Raw genomic sequence first — 20,556 nt, forward strand, 5'->3', positions numbered from 1 at the left:
TCCCTCCCCTCCCCTCCCCCTCCCCCCCCTCCCCTTCCCCCTCCCCCTTCCCTCCTTCCCCTCCCACTTCCCTCCTCCTCCTTCCTCCTTTCCTCCTCTCCTTTCCCCTTTCCCTCCTTGCTTTTCCCCCCCTCCCCTTTCCTCCCCTCCCCTCCCCTCCCCTTCCCTCCCCTCCCCTTCCCTTCCCTCCCCTTCCCTCCCCTTCCCTCCTCTTCCCTCCCCTCCCCTTCCCTCCTCTTCCCTTCCCTCTCCTTCCCTTTCCTCCCCTTCCCTCCCCTCCCCTTCCCTCCCTTCCCTTTCCTCCCCCTTCCCCTCCCCCTTCCTCTTCCTCCCCCTTCCCTCCCTCCCCTTCCTCCCCTTCCCTCCCTCCCTCCCCTTCCCTCCCCTCCCTTCCCTCCCCTTCCCTCCCTCCCCTTCCCCCCTTCCCTCCCCTTCCCCCCCTCCCTTCCCTCTCCTTCCTTTCCTCCCCTTCCCTCCCCTCCCCTCCCTCCCCTTCCCTTTCCCCCCCTTCCTCCTCCCCTCCCCTTCCCTTTCCTCCCCCTTCCCTCCCCCTCCCCTTCCCTCCTCTTCCTTTCCCCCTCCCCTTCCCTCCTTCCCTTCCCTCTCCTCCCCTCCCCTCCCTCCCCCCTCCCCTCTCCCTCCCCTTCCTCCTCCTCTTCCCTCCCCTCCCCTTCCCTCCCCTCCCCCTCCCTCCCTCCCCTTCCCTCCTTCCCTCCCCTCCCCTTCCCTCCTTCCCTTCCCTCCCTTCCCTCCCCTTCCCTCCCTTCCCTTCCTCCCCTTCCCTCCCTCCCCTCCTCCTCCCTTCTACCTTCCCTTCCCTCCCTTCCCTTCTCCCCCCTTCCCTCCCCTCTCTTCCCTCCCCCTCCCTCCCTTCCCTCCCTCCCTTCCCTCTCCTCCCTTCCCTTCCTTCCTTCCACCCACCCATCCCCTCTCCTTGGAAGGTTTTAGGCACAAGGGACACAGGCGGGTAGGCTGGGAGCGGAGGCTGCAAGCAGGAGGTAGCAGAGCTTGTGAAGCAATACAAGGTACCACTGGACACAGGAAGGCAAAAGCAGCCAGTGGGACGCGCACATCCACCCCCCTGACGCAAGGCAGGTGCTTAGATGGAGATCCCACTTCTTCACTAGCCGACTTCCCTTGTCCTTGCAGAGTAGGGCCGCCCGAACACCCGTGAAAATGGCATCGAGAGAAGGTCTCAGGGTCACAGGGCAGCTGTGGAGCCCCCTGACTGTGAACGTGTGTAGCAGGAAGTGCCCTTTCAACCTAGCCAAGGTGTCGGGGAGGCACCTGTCTGATCTGGAGGGCGGGGCACAGACACCGTCATTGATGTGTCTCTGGGGACACAGCTGGTCCCAGGGCTTGCCAGAGGAGAAGGTGCTAAGTTGGGGAGGAGAAACCTCTGGGCAGCTGAAGACAGCAGGGCCCTGAGAGGGTTAGGGACCCAGACTCCATGACCACCGCATTCTCTGAGTCTCCCTAGGCTTTCGGCCTCTTTGTTATGTTATGAGTTTCAACCTGTGTTGAACCTGTGTACCCCTGTGTGGTGCACCTGCTTCTGGCAAGAGCATAGCACAGGGTCTCCAGCCCAGTGCAGCATGGCTCACAGGCCTCTGCTCCTCCTTTCTGTCTGTTGGCTTGTTTGTTTTGTTTTTTAAGTGTGAGCCTGTTCATGACCAGGAAGCAGTCTACAGAGAGATCAATAGCTTCAAGCCAGCTTAGGGGGAGTGAGGGTACTATACAGAGTTGTGTCCCTGCATGGGGGCATGTGTGTTACTGTGTGTTTGTGTGTGTGTCAGTGTGTCGGTGTCAGTGTGTCAATGTGTGTGTGTGTGTCAGTGTGTGTAGGTGTCTGTGTCAGTGTGTGTAGGTGTCAGTGTGTGTGTGTCAGTGTGTCTGTGTCCAGTGTGTGTAGGTGTCAGTGTGTGTGTGAGTGTGTGTGTGAGTGTGTGTGTGTGTGTGTGTCAATGTGTGTGTGTGTCAGTGTGTGTGTCAGTGTGTGTAGGTGTCTGTGTCAGTGTGTGTAGGTGTCAGTGTGTGTGTGTGAGTGTGTGTGTGAGTGTGTGTGTGTGTGTGTGTGTGTGTGTGTGTGTCTGTGTGTGTGTGTGTCTGTGTGTGTGTGTCAGTGTCAGTGTGTGTAGGTATGTGTGTGAGTGTGTCAGTGTTTATATGTGTGTGTGTGAGTGTGTGTGTCAGTATGTGTGTGTCGGTGTGTTTGTGAGTGTGTTTATGTACAACTGAGCGTAGGTGAATGTGTATGTTTGTCACTGTGTCATGAGGTATGTGTGGGTGCCTATGCCTGTGTGCAGGCGTTGGTGATATTAAAATGTACTTATGTGATGTAACCAAGTATTCCACTGGCCCCTTGCAGAGTGTCCCTGCCACTGCATGGCTGAGCAGGGCAGGGAGGGGGGAACTCAAGTTTCCTGAAATCCCACCATGTGGCCACTACAGTTAGAGACAACCAGCCACGCTTCACCTCCCACGGGGGAAGGAAGTGAAATTCCCAGCGTCCCATTGGTGGTCAGTCCCCTACCACATACAATCTATGTGCCTTGGGACATGCGCCCACGGTAGCATCTCCTCGGGTGTCTGGGGTCAGCTGTAGGAGCACACATGCCCTAAGTCATGACCAGCTGTAGGAAAACACCTTCTTTCAATTCCTTGGCCATGAGACTGGGGTGGGCCAGGACCAGTGGTGTCTGCCCCCAGGCTCGGTACATCATCAGCCCTGCGCACACATGAGAGTTTTCATCACAGCATAAAAATACCGCCGTGCTGACCTGGTCGGGCAAGCTTCCATGTGGCTACCATGCACAGTCATTCAGCATGGGGAGAGAGAACCCCTGAAATTCCACCTTACAGACATGCCCAGCTCTACATGGTTCCAGAAATCACTGACCCAGTGAGGGAAATGAGTTGGGGATCAGACCCATAATGCTATTTTACAGATGGCATTTCTACAAGTCTTAGAAGGAAACCGATTTGGAAAGGCAACGATAGACCCACCCTGGGCATTCAGAGAGTAGACTCGGCCCAAAGGCCTGCATAGTAGGAGAGGTCTGCCTCAGATCCTGGTGCTAGCAGGCTGGGTCTTACTGTGGGCTTTATGGGCAGCTGACCTCGCCATCTCAAGATGGGACCACAGCGTCCCTACAGGTGAGCAGCTGGTCCTTGACAATCTGGTTCCTCTTCTCCCTAGAGTGTTTCAGGATTACACAGGGCAGTTGCAGTCACAACCCCATGGACGGCACCTTTCTGCCTAGTTCCTGCAGTGTAGACATGTGGATTTCTCACAGGGTACAGGGTACAGGGTACAGGGTACAGGGTACATAGGCACCTTTCTGCCTAGTTCCTGCAGTGTAGACACATGTAGATTTCTCACAGGGTATAGGGTACAGGGTACACAGGGTACAGGGTACACAGGCACCTTTCTGCCTAGTTCCTGCAGTGTAGACACATGTGGATTTCTCACAGGGTACAGCTCCAGTGGCTTTGCAACTGTTTGCTCTGTGCTCAGGATACTTTAATCTCCATGAAAGAAGTCTCCCCTTCGTGAGTGCTGGCCCAGTGAAGGTGTGGTTGGGTGTGGCTCTGGGGTTCCAGTACTGGAAGTACTCATCAGAGTGGCCATGTGGGAGATGCTGGGGCTTTCGGGGTGGAGCCTAGGGAAAAGGATGAGGTGTGTGTGTGTGTGTGTGTGTGTGTGTGTGTGTGTGTGTGAGAGAGAGAGAGAGAGAGAGAGAGAGAGAGAGAGAGAGAGAGAGAGAGAGAGAGAGAGAGAGAGAGAGGCGCAGGTCACTCTGCAAGAGACCAGAGTGCTAGTTAGCTCAGTGACCTGTTGTGAAAGGCAAGCCTACCCTCAGCCCTCTGGCCTCCTGCCTAACTATGGAGGCTTTTCCACACACTCCTACCACATGTGGCCAATGCTACCAGCCCCCCTCCTCCCCCTCCCCAGGGACTGAGCGGTTGCTGAATCATGCCCAGCTTCGGGTATTCTATTTTAGCTGCAAAGGGAAGCAAGCCGCTGTCGGCTCTTCCCTTCCTCATCCTGATGCGCCCCATCCCCTCCCCGCACCTTGTGGATTCCCCTCTGGGATACTTTCTGTCAGTAGAGGCAGGCAGTGTCTGCTTTGCTGTCTGGCCTCTTTCACCGAATGGCATTTTTATCCCCTCTAGTCCATCCCAATGCTGTCCATTTCTATGGCCGACCAGTACCCCGGTGTGGCCAGGCCAGGTGGGCATGGGTTGTTCCCTCTCGGTGACTGACATGAATGAAGTTGTTGTGAATGTTCGTAAACAAGGTTCTGTGCTTGCCTGTGTCTTCCTCGTGACACATACCTGGGTGTGAATCTGTCCTGAGCTATCCAGTACCACCAGGCTGTTTCCCGAAATGCTGGGGGCGGAGGGGAGTGTCTTTTTTTACCTTGGTTCTGCTGAGCAAAGCTGTTCTCCTAACCTGGGAGAAGCAGGCCTCTAGGGCACCAAGGGTTAGAGAACCCACAGGCTTCCCAGGCTGATGGCACTCAGAGCCCCTGTGCAGTCCTGCCCTGCAGAACCATTGCTATGTTCGCCCAGTCCCATAACCCATCCATCCCAGTGTTTTACAATGATGGTGTCTGGACCTGCCCCTCCCTGGAGGCTGATGGGATACAGACACAGGGCTAGAAGGAGGAAGCCTCCTGCCCCACCCCAAGGAGGAGGCGAAACATCTCAGGAGACTTCTCCACTCCTGAATAAACTTGAGCTGCTTCCACATGTGGAAACAGTGGCTCAGCCCCTACCTACCCTGGCGTGCGACCGGCCCGCGGGCCTGAGGTGGCAGCCGCGTCCTGCAGCCAGTGGAGCGGCTTCAGACCTGCAGGCTGGCTGTGTGGAAACCTTGGGCGGGTGTGGTGGGGAAGCCTTTCTGATGACTCACACCGAAGGGAATTCCCTAATGGTTTGGAATATTTTTACTTCTGAACTGGAGCACAGTTTCCTACTGGGAGCGTAGGGAGCTCCTGATAAGATGGGACACAAAGGCCCTTTCAGGATGGCCGGCTGGCTCCCTGCCTGGTAGAGGCTGAATTCTGAACAGCCCTCGGTTAACTTGCCTCTGAGCAGGGAGGAGGGGTGCCATAGCTGAGGGATCTGTGGGCTCATCCGATGGTCTAGGGCACCCCTCGTGGCTGATACCCTCTCAAGGGGTATAAAGGACCATCTCCTGGGCTCCTGCCGGAAGCAGCCTGCTATGCATATGTTCAGAAGTCCACTCAGCTACCGTCACAGCGTGAAGAGTGGAACCGTCACTGTTTGGTCTATGTAGCAATTGCAGATGGAGAACCCATGTCTGGATGGGACCGGTGCTTTGGGATAAGATGGTTGACTGCAGCACAGATCTCAGTGGCCCCAAGGGACCATATTTTAAGAGGAAACAGAATCCGATGGGTGATCTGTCTTGGTGCAATGTAGAAGACAGGGATGGGGCCCTCCATCTTGTCTGTTGGTGCTTGGCTGGATGGGAGCTGGCCAGTCTCAGCACAGTAGCTCACAATGGCACCTTCTCAGCCACTCTGCTGTGACAGGGGAAGGAGAAACCCTTTTCGTTCCTATGCCTGCCTCAGTGCCCAATCCACCCGTATGCCTACATTTCCCTAACTTTTGACCCATGATTTGAACATACGGATCCCCTCCTTGGGGATTTGAACTTCCCTTCCATTCTCAGAGGTGACAGGGCCGCTGAACAAACTCTTTTCCCTTCACAGAAAGCCTCGGTCTCCTTCTTCCCCCTCCAGCCATACCTGCTGCCGTCTCTCCTACCTAGATAGAGAGGTTGCACCTTCTCCACGTGCTTTCATAGTCTTGGCGGGAGCTTTCAGGATGACAGGGGCCACACCACCGTCGGCCCACCTATGTACAGGACAAGAAACTGTAGATTCTCAGGGGCGAGGGGCAGAGAGTAGCCTCGTTCTGGGAGACTTTAAAGCTGTGGTAAAGGCAGCACAAATATGCTGCCTCACCCTTGTGGAGGGCAAGGCTAGGAGAGCATGCAGCTGGACGACACATCCAGAGCATGGTTAGGGAACCTATGTGGGTACTTCCGCTTTGGCCCTTGCGGCTACCGTTGGCACATGTGGCTGAGGTTGAGGGCACTTCTTGGCTGACATCCCTAAGCTGCCAAGGCTTAGGGGTTCACTGTTTCTGACATTGCAGCGCTCTAGGGGTGTCTCGTCGTCGTCTTCCCTGAGGGGCATGGGTAGGAAGGATGAGTTAGAACCTTCGTGGGCTCATCTGATGGCGTTTGCTCAAGGCCCAGGGTGTCTTGGAAGCTGGTGTGGCCTGGTGAGTCTGGGTGGCTCTTGGAGCCACTGGTGACTCACATTTCCACCCTGGGCCTCCACCCTCCACCCACCACCCTGTCCAGCACCGAGGGAAGGAGCTGGTGTTTGGTTTATCAGTAATGTAGGGTTAGTGACAGACAAATGGAGTGTAAGCAGAAACTAAGTGTGTGCTTCCAGCGGCTCATCTCAGGAACTGACTTCATTCTGGAGGAGATAAACGCGGGGATGGATAGCTGTCAACCCAGTGGCCACCCAGCTGTCCCCAGGTCATGAGCCTGTCAGCAGGACTGGGGACTCAGAGTCCGTGAGTGGCAGACACCCTTCCTCTAATCACTAGGTCCACACCTCATTGCCAGCTGAAAACAATAAGTTCTTTCACTGCACCTATGAGAGCCTTTTAATATTTTTTTTAACATGCAAACAGCCACTGGGCTAAGGTTAAAAATACCACGTGTTTTGCATTTCTAGGTCCTGATGTGGCATGAAACAGCCAAAGAAAGGCTTCTCTTATCTCCTCAGCCGTTTCCTCTGGGCAGAGGCTGGGGCATTGCTCTGACTTCTCCCAAAACACACGGGAGGCTGGTGGGATTTACCGAGTGGTAGAGCCAAGCTGCGCTCTAAGCACAGCCCATGTTGTGTATTGCTGGGGTTTTTTTTGGGGGGTGGGTGGGTGGGGGGGTGTCTCCCTGCCTCTCTCTGCTTTTCTGTCCCTTGGAAGACACTGAGGTATAAGAAACCTTATACCTTGGTGCTGTAGCCAAGGAGATGAGTGTAAGCATGGGCACAGGGGTGGACCATTAGAGATACTCTCTACTGTGTAGCCCCTCCTGTAAAAACGGTACACTGGACGTAGTCTCTGGACTTCACTAAGTCCACAGGTCCAGTACTCTAGAGCAGGTCAGCACATGCCATCCCCTGTGTGGGCGGAATATCTATGGGACCCAGAGCACTGCCCTGTGACATCACGGCTTCTTCCCACTCTCTCCTCCCTGGCCCTCGGTTTCTGGGTCACCCGGAACGTTTTTGAAGACATACTACCCCCCAAACAAAGTGACGGATTTCTTCATGCCTTTTGTTCCAGATGGCCACCACGTCTGGGAAATGGAAGCAAAAACTGACCGAGACCTGTGCAAGCCAGTAAGTACTTAGAATCCTGCAGCAGGATGACAGGGGCCAGTGTGGGGGCTCCTGTTTGTCGAAACAAAACAACGCTTTAAAACAAAAAGGCAGAGGCAGTATGAGAACACAACTGCAAATCCCTTGCCCAGACAAGTGCTATTAGGATAGAATTAAGGCAATAACAATGACCACTAGGACAGAAGCCGGACAGAGCGTGAGGCCTCTGTATTCTGGGTGTGCTTTGCTCTTTAAAGGTACCAGGTTCTGTCTCCTCTCACTAATGGCGTGGCCCCATTTGAGCGGCTACCCCTGGGAGATCTTAGCGTTCTGAGCTCCATTCACGGACACCCAGCACCTGCCTGGACATGCCACCCTGCCTGTGTGACTTGCCACCACCCTCTCCAGAGAATGCCTCAACTGCCTTGCACTCTTGTTTTGAGCTTGACGTGGACCAAAGGGCAGACCGAACCGGATAGCTTAGATCTGCTGGTCAGGTTTGCCGAGGAGCGGCGGTGGATGCATGGCATTGCTTGTGGGTGACATAATTAGTCTGCCTCCCTCCTGCATGCACACGCACCTGCCCCTGCCCCTACTCCCTTCACCTTCACCTTCGGTCACTATTGTTTGTGGTTGGCCAATTTTGTCTCAAATACTTCTGCTTGCTATGTTTGCGGCTGTGGCAGGTTTCTGACCGTTGGTCTGGTCTCGTCATCTAAAGTGTCTATTGGAGACGATGTGGAGTCGGCTCCTCTTTGCTGACTCCAGTCTGCCCTCACCATCCCTACGGTTTGCTCACTTGTTTGCTAGGCTTTTGCGGTGCTGGGAGTTGAACTGAGGACCACACAGGCTGGGCAAACGCTCTGCCACTGAACTATATCTCCTACCCCAACAGTGTGTCTTTTAGTCGGACAGTAGGCAATGCACGGCTAAAGCAGTTGCACGTTCAAACAAATCAGATGATTATCACTGAGTCCTGCGTGAGATCTGTTGTCTAGTCTCAGAAGAACTTAACAAAATCCAGCGAGCAGATTTTAGAAGACATCCAAAACCCTCCCTAACTCTGTAACTCATTCCACGGACCTCTCTCCAACAGTCTGGGGGCCTTTGGAGAGCTCCTAGTGTATGGAAGTGGGACCTAAATGATTCAGAGACCTCGGGCAAATATGAGTAAAGGGCTTTTCCTGTGAACATTGGGCAGCAAGAATCACATACACAGGGCATGATGGTAATGGGGTTCACAGAGTAGACAGGCCGTCATGGCTCCCACCAGCATAGCAGGCACCAGGGTGTCTGCCTCCCTGGCAGCAGGCACAGGCTGCCTTGTTGTTCTCTAGGTGAGTCTGTTAGGATGAAAACAATGTTCTCCTGCTTCAGTTCCTCTCAGGCATTGAGCCATTCTCAAGAAACCTTTACAAGTACTGGTCAGGGGAAAGGTCCCCCGTGGCCAGAGTGACACCTGTTCATTGAGATGAAACATTAGGCCTAGCTCCCTCCCTCCCACTGAAGAGGTCCTTCCCTGCCCCAGTTTTGTATCTTGACTTCAACCAAGTTGTCCTTAAGGAACTATTGAAGGCGGTGACATATACAGACTTGCACATGTGCATGCGTGTTCATGCGTGAGCATGCGTGTGCACACACACAGCACATAGAGGCACACACAGAAACATGCCTGCACACACACTGCATTTATAGATATTTTAAAGATGGCTTCCTGCTGTGTACGTGGCTATGCATTGCCCCCACCTAAGAATATGAACTTGAGGCAGTGGTTTCCCAAGGCCTGGGCTGGCTGCAGCCTTCACTGTCTCTGACAACGTCCGCAAGCTCCCAACATTTGATCTCGGCTCACACTCCCTCAGGCTCCCTTCCCTGTGCTTTAGAGCAGAGCTCCTGTGGAACAGGTGTGCTCGTCATAGGATCTGTCCATGCATGGCGCTGGAGTGCATTGACCCGTGTCCGTATCAAGACGTTGACCCGCTTTGGTCACGCGGGATAAGCAAACAAGCCGGGGGCAGCCTATCCCTCTGGCCCTTTCTGTGTTCCCTCCACTGGCCTCAGAGGCTTTTTTCTCCCCTTTAGCCTAAACATCGACAAGATGTTGCTGCGTCTTTCCCTCTCTTCCTTCTGAAGAACCATTTCTTTTTTAGACTCGGTAATCGCAGCTGCTACCATTGGGTGCCAGCTGTGCATAGGCAGCAGGGCCATCTGCAGTCCCCTTCAGTGTCCTAAAGACCACCACAGGGTAGCCTCTTTCCCTTCACCTGACTGAACTCAAGCGGTACAGGCAGACTACTCAAAGCTGGACACAGCCCAGGCCTGAGTTGCTACAGTTTTTGGGCTGCTTCCTGCCAAGGTGGGCTGTAGGCACCATCATCCACTCTTTCCCTGCCCCTCCTCCACCCTTGTCTCTTCCAACAGTGAAGGTAGGAGCGACAGCTGCAGCGGGTGTGTCCTGAGGGATGGAGCCCAGGGGACTGAGCCCAGGGGACAGAGCCCAGAGGGTACCTAAGCTAGTCTTGCCCTGGTGCTGGTGTCAGCGCCAGGCTCTCAGTAATAAAAGAGGCTGGAGTTGAGGTTCTTCTGGTTTCTGTTTCTGTTTCTAATGCTGGGGCTTTATTATTAACATAACTCAATAAAGTTTGCTACCATTGATTTACAACCACTATAACACGCTACGGTTAATTACTTTAACAAAAGAAATGGCACCATGGATTTTCTGACACATTTTCCCCCACCCCCCGGCCTGTTAAACTAAAATCACACGATGAAAGAAACAGGATGAAGAACCTTATGAATTTGAAATCCCCAGCAGAAATCAGACGTAGCGCTCAGAAGTTCTGACCTCCCTCCTGGTGGCTACACCATGCTGGGGGCGGGCACAGTCCTCACTTGGGTGTTCCCACTCAGTTCCAAGTAATCGCAGCTTGCATTTTCATTTGCCCTTGAAAGAGCATGTAAAAATAAATAAATAAACTTACACGTTTCTGTTTTAAAAAAATGGGGGCGGGGGAGGGGCGGGGACAGCGGCCACCTCAAACTGCCCTGTTCTATCTTTTCTCAACTGCTCCACTGCCCTGGGCTGAGATCTGTTTTGTCTTCATGATGAGGAAATTAGGAATTCTGGTGGGACACCGTGACCACTGTCACAGTGCTGCACTGGGCACTGTCCGCAAGGAATTCCACCGTGTGCCTACTATAAGTAGGTTGAATGCAGTTTTTTTGTCTAAAGGTCACAGGGCCTTAGATGATGGGGCAGGAGTGGGCCTTGAAGTCTGCTGGGTCAGTAGCTGTAAGGCAGCTCCACTCTCTGAGAGATGCCCGTTAAGGTTCTCTCCTTTTGCATTAGTTCCACCACGAGGGTCTCCCAGCCTCTAGCCACATGAGAATTCAGTGTGTCCCCTCCCTGAGGAGCGAGCAAACACTACCTACGGCCAATTCCTGATCAGACACGTGAGCAGGTCACACACAGAAGTCACCATCTGAGGTCCTCTCAGTGGCCAGAGACAGCTGCTTGAGTGGACAGTGCTACCTCGGGACAAAGCGTCCCTGGTCTGTGAGGTCCTGACTGCTTCTTCTTTGCTGTTTTCCCACCAGAATTCCCTGGTGCTGGAGATACCACCTTTCCGCAACCAGAGAATAACCAGCCCCGTCCAAGTCAGCTTCTATGTCTGCAACGGGAAGCGGAAGAGAAGCCAGTACCAGCATTTCACGTACCTTCCTGCCAATGGTAACTCTGTCTTTCTAACCTTAAGCTCTGAAAGTGAGCGGAGAGGAGGCTTTTACTGAGCCACGAGGCTGTGAGAGGATGTTGTTATAAAACAAAACAAAACAAAACAAAAAACACAACAGTGTGGCTCCTTCACACCACGTGATAGCCCTGTTCACAAGACCAAGTCGCCCACCCCCTCAAAGAGAAGCGAAGCTGGGTGTGTTTTCCTGTGACTGGTGCATGCTGGGGTAATCGCTTGCTAGCCTTTTGCAAAGACGCGGGCGGGCAGCGGAGCAGCTCTGCCCGCACTCAGGGGCTGATGCGGTCTGGGTCTATATCTAACCTCTGTGAGTCTTTGGGTTAGAACAAAAGTATTTGTTAGAGCAGTTTTGTAAGTAGCTTCAAAAATAAGCCTGCCGTGGTCACTGGGGAACGTACATGGCTTTGTCCTCATGGTGATGGTTCCACACAGCATGCCGTGTGTCTCCACTGAATAATGCCATCCCCTGGTGACCTGAGACTCTCAGATGGGAAGTTCTTCTGCTCTAGTTTTACTCATTTGGGGAACGACTTCTTCATTCAGAAATGATCAGCTCACCTTTTCAACTTTCTAGGGTGTTTTATTTAAGAAAATACCTTTTGTAACTGCTCAACCTCCCCCACCCGAAGCTTGTAGAAAGGTGTGTCTTGGGCATCCAGGGTTTCCTGTGTGGCACAGGCCATTCTCCTGTGGCAGGATGTGTGCACGGAGAGCAGAGTGGGTTGTTATCCTGAGTTCTATTGTATTTTCGGTAAGCTCAGCTATGTCAACAACCTTTTTAAATCGCTGCTTTTTTTTTTTCCTCTAAAAACTTAAGATACTCATATAACTTAAGAGGGAAATTGTACAATAAATACCGGTGAAAGCAGCCACATTTCTATCTTAGTGAAATCAAGGTGGGTTTTTGTTGTTGTTACTCTTTTGGTTTTTGTTTTGTAAGGTTTGAGAGGTTTGTTTTTTTTTTTTTTTTTCCTTTTAAGTGTAAAGGCATTTGCAACAGGTTAGGCAGCAAGGAAAATTGGTATTAAAATTCTGAAACCAACTATCTTATCAGGAAGGCCCTAGAAATGCCCTTCAAAACTGGGACAATAATTTGGTTACATTCTCATACAAGGGCATCAGTATAAGCAACCGTCAGTGCTGTGCGTGACCCCAGAACAGCTGCCCATCCCCCTATCCTGCTTCTGTTCTGGAGTTTTATTTCACAAGTCTTTTCCTTTCGTGAAATAATATACAATCTTTCTTACAAATATTTGGTTTTTTTTTTTTTTTTTGCAAGTGCATTGATTGTATCCTCCCTGTACTTCAAGCATGGTTGATCTAAGATTTTATAAGGTCTAAACTTCGTAAAGGAAAAAAAAAAACATTTCCTAAAACAATGTGGAAATATTGTGAAGAGCAGTTTCCGGTTGTTGTATGCACATTTGAGTCCTTGATGAAGGTTTCGGAGGGCGCTCAGTTTTCGTAAAGAGCACTGTGTCGGAGGGGTTGTGGTGCAGGCGTCCTGTGAGGCCCCAGGGCCTGGTGGCTGCGTATGCCACTGCCTCCCACGCTGCCCTCCCTCGGCGATGCAGTGCAAGCATGCCAGCCGCTCCACAGTTGTTTGCTCTGCACCAGTCTGCCTCCCACAGTCCACATAGCCTCTTGCTGGAACCTCCCATCATGCTTATGTGCGACGCAGGTCTCCCTCAGCCCTTCCGGGTTCACGCATTTGCGCCTGACCCCTCTTCAGCCCTTTCATCCTGATGCCCTGACTCTTGCCTCCAACTCCAAGATGGCTGCCGGCCACCAGCGTGGTCCCGGGGACCAACCGTGTTTCCCCACCATTAGACTGTGAGCTCCTTCGGAGGGACCTTGGCCACCGTAGGGTTGAATCCCAGCATTATCCACTGCCTGATGCCTGGCTGGCTACCAACATGTGTTGTTGTTGTTGTTTCTTAAAATAAATAAACACGCAGATGGAGAACGCCCGCTCCCGTGTCCCGTGTTCTGTCTGGTGCTCTCCCTCCGTGCTCCGTGGCTTCTGTTGCTCTGGCGTGTATCTCTGAGAACACCGATGCTTGACGAGTGGCTGTATTCCCAGCTCCCGTGTTCTCAGATCGCTGCGTTTTAGTCCTGGAGGCTTTCCAGGGCACACGAGTGGCTCTTAATTTATCTGGCTCCATGATCCTTCAGTTTTTCTCCTTGGACACTGGCTGTAAAGTTACAAGACTCCCCCCTGAGTCTTTCTGTATTGTTAAGTGGGTTTCGGATATACTTGTATTTCATATATTATGACCACCATGGACCCAGGTTCTTAGGGTTATCAATTATGCTGTGTTTGAGAAAGTAGGAATAAATCCTTTTAAACCCTTCCTGTGAAGTTCATTTTTATCTATAGATATATACAATGGAGAGCTGCATCAGACTCCTCTTCTCCCTTACCCTTGTGAAAGGGCCCCATTCTTGCACAAAACCGTCCCTTATCCAAGTTTCAGGGCATTGGAAGCCAAGTGTCCCGGTTATTCTGCTGTGTATAAGGCAGGAGAGTTTTGTGTACTCCGTTGTCACCGTAGCTGTGTCCTGTCACCTGGTTGACCACCTTAGGCCATCCTTCTTTCTTACTCTCAGTTAACTGTGACGGTGGTCAGGTGGCAGGAGAATAGGGCAAGTGGTTGGGACCCCTGTGTTCCCCTGGGTATTGGTGTCTTTAGCTCGTGGTCTGTGGTGACCCTGGAAGGGCAGCTTGGCCTCCTTCCGTCCTCCTGGTGTGTCTAACAGGGAAAGTTTCCACTTGAATGAAAGGCAACGTGAACAGACGGTACACATCTCACTGGAAACCCTGCAGCGGGCCCTGCGGGTCTCTGGGATAGTCATCAGGCACAGATGCTAAAAGCACCTGCAAACTGAGAAGAGACTTCAGAGTGCCCAGACCCAGCCAGGGAGGGCCTCCCCGGCTTCCCGAGACTCAAGACTGTAGTATCTTCCTCACTGAGCTGTGGGGGCTGGGACGGACATCATCATGAGATGAGAGCTATGCCAGGAATGTCTAGGTCAGAGCCCTGATTCCAACATGTCAATTATAATTCCAGAACAGTGAATGGGTACGGGGATGTCTCCTGTGTGGGTTCCGAGATGAGCGTCTCTGCCAGCCTAGCTCTTGCCCCCTGTCACTCGCAGCTGGAACTGGTACTACTCACAGGTGCAGGGGTCCTTAAAAAGAGAAGAGACTGGATTTATTGTAAAAACACACCCCGAAGTCAGTGTTTCTGTACAATGAGAAAACAAATCACAATAAACTGTAGGATTCTGAGATTCTGTCAGTTTGTCTGAACCTGCTTTAGCTAGTCGGGAGTCCCCTGGCCTTCCTGAGTCCAGGAACACCTACCCCCACCCCTGGCCCCACCCCTAGCACTGGGTACCTATGTGACAACAGAGGCTTACCTGGTGACAGAGACCAGTACACGACTGCAGGACAGGAAGGTTCAGTGGGACCAATGTCAGTCAAGCAACCCCCTGAGCAGACAAGGCCCACAAGGACAGGTCAGCCCAGGAGTCCATGAGCCTCTAACACACATCCCCCTCCCCAGACGCACTTCTTTCCGTGGACTATGGGATGGAGCCATGAATGAGGGATTTGGAGAATAAGGAAGGGTTCTTGAACCCTTCCTGATCCTTAGCAAGTGTATCTAAGATACATTTCCATCTCAGAGAAATGAGAGGTTGAACCACTAGAGTCTGGAATCCCAGAGACTTGTGTAGACTTGAGCAGAAGACCTGGGCCCTGCCTAGAAGCAAAGCCTCCATCTTATAATGGGTCCCTGGGCATCATGGGCTCTGAAGCTCAGTCACTGCCCTGACCACAGCTCTACTGAAAAGACCAGGCCTCCACTTGTAACTGCCTGCGTCCAGAGACCATGATGGCATTGCAATATTGTGCAGAGCCTATGGCTGTCTGCCTGAGCACCCGTTACCTATTCTATGAGAAGCCTGGGGCGGGAGAGACAGGGGCTGAGGGCTGCCCCACCCAAGGGCATCGTGTGGAGAGACCACGAAACATAGTGGTCTGTTGGGATGAAAGTCAGGGCAGTTTCTCCCACTTGCCACCATTCAACCTGAGCCTTTCCTTCCTCAAAGAGCCCATAAAGGCTTCAAACAGCAGGGATCGCGATGTGACATGCAAAGTGGTGTTAATTCTAGGGACCCTGCTTCTGGATTTTCTTCCCAAAAGCTAATGGAGTCCTCCTGGAGAGAGCAGAGGTCAGGTTGGGCCAAGGAGAGCTGTCTCTGGCTCCTGGAGCTGCAGACGGTATCTGCCTTCAGCTTCCAATGACCTCAGCAACCAATGGCCATTGTAGCTGTGTGGCCCCATGTTCAAATGACGCCGGTCAGTAGACATTCCAGAGGATGGCCAAGGACTGCCTAGACCTCTGGATCAAGGAGTCCTGGCCCCTTAAACTCTCAAATCCATCTCTAGGGAGGAGGGAGTCTGTAACGCTTGCCCTCTGCACCATGAGGAAGACTAGGCATCATTAGAAGCCATTGCTGGCGCTGAGAGACGCAAACCTCTTAAGCATACGATGCATCCATGTGTGTGCACACACTGTGTGTTTCACATAGGGAGGGAGATGAAGGGTAGAAGGTTGCCTGGGAGATGATTGACAAGAGAGAGAACCAACCATGTGGCACCTGGAGTGCCCGCAGAGGACAGCTGTGGCCGCAACGTTCGGGCCAGGCTGAGGAACCACAGGATAGAAAACCTGCCATTTACAAGGGCCTGAGAGGGAGGCCGAGGGCTGCCTTGTGGAGCGATCACAGAACACAATAGGCCATTAGGATGAAGGGCAGGAAGGTAGTTTTGTTTAGAAATCTAAGGGCCATGTGCCACCAAAAACAAGCAGAAGTATGAGTCAGAGTGAGCCGAACACCCAAGGAGGCTGAGCTCTGAGGAGGCAAGCACGGGCAGGAGGGTGGGCAGGAGTAGATAGCTCTGCCTGTCATCTGCCAATAGGACACATGCCACACGCTGCCACCTGGAGAGTGCTTTCAGGTCCCTGACTGCCCCACCCAGCTCTGTCCCATGTACTATGGCAGCCCCAGATTCCCAGCTGCTGGAGGGAGAGCTCCAGACAAAGCCCAAAGACCAGCTTCAGCAGCCAGTGGATAGGACGTCGCTGAGGGTGCTGTCGGCGTGTACGGCCTTCTGTGCCATCCGATGCCGTCAAGAGTAAATGTTTATCGCTCTCCACCTGGATGTGTCCCAGCTGGTTTGTTTGGGTTGTGGGCTAACGTGCACCGGCAGCAAAGCCATTCCCTTCCTTCTCTGGGTCAGGGCCTGTTCCATCGCGGGTAGTTAGGACCTTGTGGCGTGACTGACCTCTGTGCTCGCTTTGATACTTCAACCTGCCAACTGATGAAAAGTCCTAGGGAGGTCCTGTATAAAAGGCCTGAGCCCCCAGCGGGCTAAGCTTTTGCCCTTCAGGATTTTGTATTCTGCCAGAGCATACCTCCACGGAGTCCTCCCGCTGCACCAAACACATCGCTTTGTAGATGCTCCAGGTCTAAGCTACCCAGGAGACAGTCATTCTGCTCCCAAGTACCGGGGGAGCTAGGAACCACACACCTGCACAGTCACCATGCACACTGAATGGCGGGTGTGCCCTTCCACCCGCAAGCTCACATGTCCTGTAGGATCTGAGGACACTCGCGGGAAGATGTGGGAAGCCTTTGTGGCCTGGGTGTGTGGCTCTATGTGTTCTTAGCCCCTGGCTTCTCTTGCCTCTGACTTGTCATCGCTGGCTATCTGGGTTGATCGTGAAACTTAGGCTTCAATGTCACTCTGCCATGCAGACAATCCGACTTCTGTTTTATAGGAGCTTTAGGCTTTGGACAAAACCTCTTCTGTCCAGCCCTGGGAACAATAATTCAAGCCATGACACTTGAGTTTACTTGAAAATGCAAGCGTAGAGCCATAGGACACAGACAGAAGACATCCTCACTGGTACTGAGCATACTTCCCGTGAAGGCCGCGGGAAGGCTTCGGGTCACTCAGTGTCCACGTCTGCCTGACAGCTTTCACTATGGACAAGAAAGGGGACCAATAAGGGTGCTAACCACCTGCTCCATGACAATGACAAGATGCTATTGGCTGGCTAAACAGTCACCAGCAACCCTAGCAGAGGCCTAAAAGCCCCAACTCCAATTGTCCTCTTGGGGATTAGTACTTCAGCATGAGTCTTGGGGTATCTCCCATCTTCTCCGTATGCACAGCTTAGGAAGTAAGGTACAGGCTACCGTTGATGGGTACCCAGATGTCTGGTAAAGCAGGCTGCATACCCACATCTCTGCCTCAAAATCCTTACACAGATCCTACCATCTCAGAGCTGGTGAAGCGTAGGCTGTAGGAATGAATTAACCCGCTGGTCACACGTTGGTCACATGGGCTCTATCATGTATCGTGTGTGAGGACGATGTATTTGCATGTGTCTGTGAGTGAGGGCTGCCCACTTGGTACGCAGGGGTCCTCTTCACGCTTAGGTCTGAGCTGGGCAAGGATACTTACACAGAAACCCAACCAAAGCACCATCTACACAACTGTGTGGTTTCTCTTCGTGCACCCATGCTTCGTTCGTGTGTCGGATGCTGGGGGATTGGAGGCACAGGTGTCAGACGTCAGTGAAACTTGGCTGGCAAGGTTGCTCAGTTGTTTAGTTTATTACTATTATTTTTTTTAGCGAGTTGTCATAATTTCCCCCACCAAAAATAAAATGGTTGGATGTCTGAGGTGCTGATAGCTGGTGGGTCGATACCCCAGAATGCCGTGCTTAAAATGGGAACCGTTCTGTCTGTCTGCACGAAGTTCCACGGGATGTTTGACTGATCCCAGGTGGAGAAGACCAGGGCAGTCTGCATGGCTCTGGTCCACAGTAGACACATTCAGGCTCCTTCAAGCCATGGCGCATGGCCTGTCTATCATCAGGCATCACAAGAGGGGATAAAAGACATAGCCACATTACTCCAGGAGAGAGCCACCTTGTTCCACTTGCCCCACTAAGAGGGGGGTCACTCTCCACCCTGCTCCCTGCTCTGGGAGTCAAACCTAGGCTGTCCTGTACCCTAAGCAAGCACTCTTAACCGCTGAGCCACATTCCAGCCCAGATGGAGGTTATGGGAGCCAGCGTGAGTCTCTGTGGCTGAGGCTTATTAGATTCCTCTCAGGAAGATGGACACTTAATCCGGATGGGAACTGGCCTTGCCTATCTTTCTCACCTAGGTGGTCAGACTTAAGCTTCGGAGCCAAGCCGTGAATGGGTCCTCGTGAGGACCTTCTGGCTGTTCCTCTCTATTCCATCCAGTGGGTGCTTGTGAAAGATACGCCCAAATTCCTGGGTAGGATGTAGGTAGGAGTGGTTGGAGTCAGTTGTCTACTAGCCAGCTTGGATGCAGGGCAGCAGAGGGAGCTAGGACAGCTAGACAGAACTGGGTACTTCTAGACTCACGCTGTAGACGGCTTCAGAAGTGCCTGTGGCAGACAGAGAAGGGTGCGATCTCCCAGGAGCCTTCTGTGTGTCTATACGTACAGCCCCAGGCCCAGTAGGTGCTCGGTATAGACTTGATCCTTAGCACCCTGGAGAGGGCCTCAAATCTGAGCCACAGAGACCCTGGCTCTCACCTGGACCTTGTACACACAGCAGGCAGCCTTTGAAGAGCGCCTGTAAGACGTTTTAGAAGTATAGCAGCCCAGAAAGAGCTTCCCAGCCTGACCTTGAAGGAGACGTGCAGAGGTGAAACTCTGTGAGGCCTAGGAGTGGAGCATCAGACAAACACACCCCGCCCAGTGGCTCACAGATGAAAGCCTGCTGGCTGCATCGGGAGGCATCCTCAACCTGGTATTGCCATAGGAACAGAAAGCTATTTGCTAGTCTCAACCATTCGACTAGTCTCAAGCCTAGAGTAAAGGAGTGCTCTTTAAGGCACCTTGGTCCATAGACCCTCACTGCAGGGGCACAGGAATTGGGACTGAGAAGGTGCCTTCCCCATCACGACTGAGCATATGTCATTGACGGTGTCATTCACAGTTGGCAGGAGAAATCCTGGAGGCCCAGTGAGTCCCAACCTGGGACACAAACTTTGAGGCGACTCCAGGTCAAACCCCTCAGCAACCCTTAGACTCTGTCCGGAGTGGGCTCACCACACCAGCCCCCGCATGCGAGAGTCCTTCCGTGCCCCGCAAGGCGCCACGGTGTACAAGGTTGCTGGACTACAGTGGATGCTGTGGCTGTCAGGTGCACACAGTGTCGGGCACGCACGATGACACACATCTCCCACGGCCACACAGACCCAGCATTGTGCTGTGCTGGGTGTGAGGGACCAGTCACAGCAGGAACCAGCAGCCCACCTCCTTCATGAGGGCATCCTTTGTCTCTGACAGCTGGCCCGAAAGACTGTCATTAATCCCTTATGTGCTTGCTTTCCATAATAAACTCTATATTATAAACTCACGGCTCTGCTAAGGCGATGTTTTCAGTGCGCCATTCCATAGCACGGTGGTGAGCTCTGCTACACTGGATCCCCTTCCCTGCCCCCCAGCCAGCCTAGCTCGGAGACATTGCGTCACACTCCTGCTACCCTCTGGCGCAGGAGACAGACCAGCGCCTGGGGCTTCTGTGGAGCACACGTCCCATTTCCTGACTAGTAGGAAACAAGAGGCCCCCATCCTACAAGGCTCTCAGCTCCACAGGAGAAACGCAGACACAGGCAGCCTTGAGATGTATAGCCCTAGGGTTTCTGCGGACACTGTGAGGGGCGGTACATAACCTCAATTGAGGAGGCACGTATGGGGAACCTCAGAGAAGGGCCATCAGAATCCGACTCTTGGATCGCTCCTCTGCCAGCGGGACAGGTCGCTCTGTCTCCAAGAAGTCCTCAGCTGGGCTGAGTGACCATCCAATAACCAGGGGCCTCTGTCTTTGAGTGTGGTCCAGCTGTGTCCATCGGGGATGGACACCTGTGTCAAGTGTGGGGCTGTGACAGGGTCCCCTGGACAGGAAGCAGAGGCTTGCCACCTCGGGGTCAGCTGACGGCAGGAGACATACACTGTGTCTTCATTCCCTTCGTGCTGACCTGTGTGACACTGCCCCCCAAACATTGAGCTCTGAAGGTGAGGACCTGAGCATCAAACAGTGTCATTGGGATGACAACGTTCAAGTCTCCGTCCCCATCCACCCAATCAAACAGGCTGCATCCCCCAGAGTGGCAGTGAGGTGATTCTCGAGTGGAGTTGCTGTCCCTGTCTCAGAGAACCAGGCAGAAGGAGGCAGAGGACAGAGTGGAAAGTGGCAGCCAGTGCACAACCAGGACTGCACAGGGTCTACCCCAAACCCCAATCC

At 53.0% G+C, this 20,556-nt stretch overlaps 1 protein-coding gene across 1 annotated transcript in view; it reads left to right on the forward strand.

The window, feature by feature from the left end:
• Nfatc1 (nuclear factor of activated T cells 1) overlaps window positions 1-20,556 on the forward strand; it is a 105,583-nt gene that overhangs the window by 50,633 nt on the left and 34,394 nt on the right. Inside the window, exons 7-8 of the mRNA XM_032885878.1 lie at window positions 7,402-7,457; window positions 11,034-11,166. Of these exons, the coding sequence (XP_032741769.1) occupies window positions 7,402-7,457; window positions 11,034-11,166 (189 nt within the window). The remainder of the gene's footprint in view (window positions 1-7,401; window positions 7,458-11,033; window positions 11,167-20,556) is intronic.

The sequence above is a fragment of the Rattus rattus genome, chromosome 15 (assembly GCF_011064425.1).
Source record: "Rattus rattus isolate New Zealand chromosome 15, Rrattus_CSIRO_v1, whole genome shotgun sequence".
NCBI classification, from domain to species: Eukaryota; Metazoa; Chordata; class Mammalia; order Rodentia; family Muridae; genus Rattus; species Rattus rattus.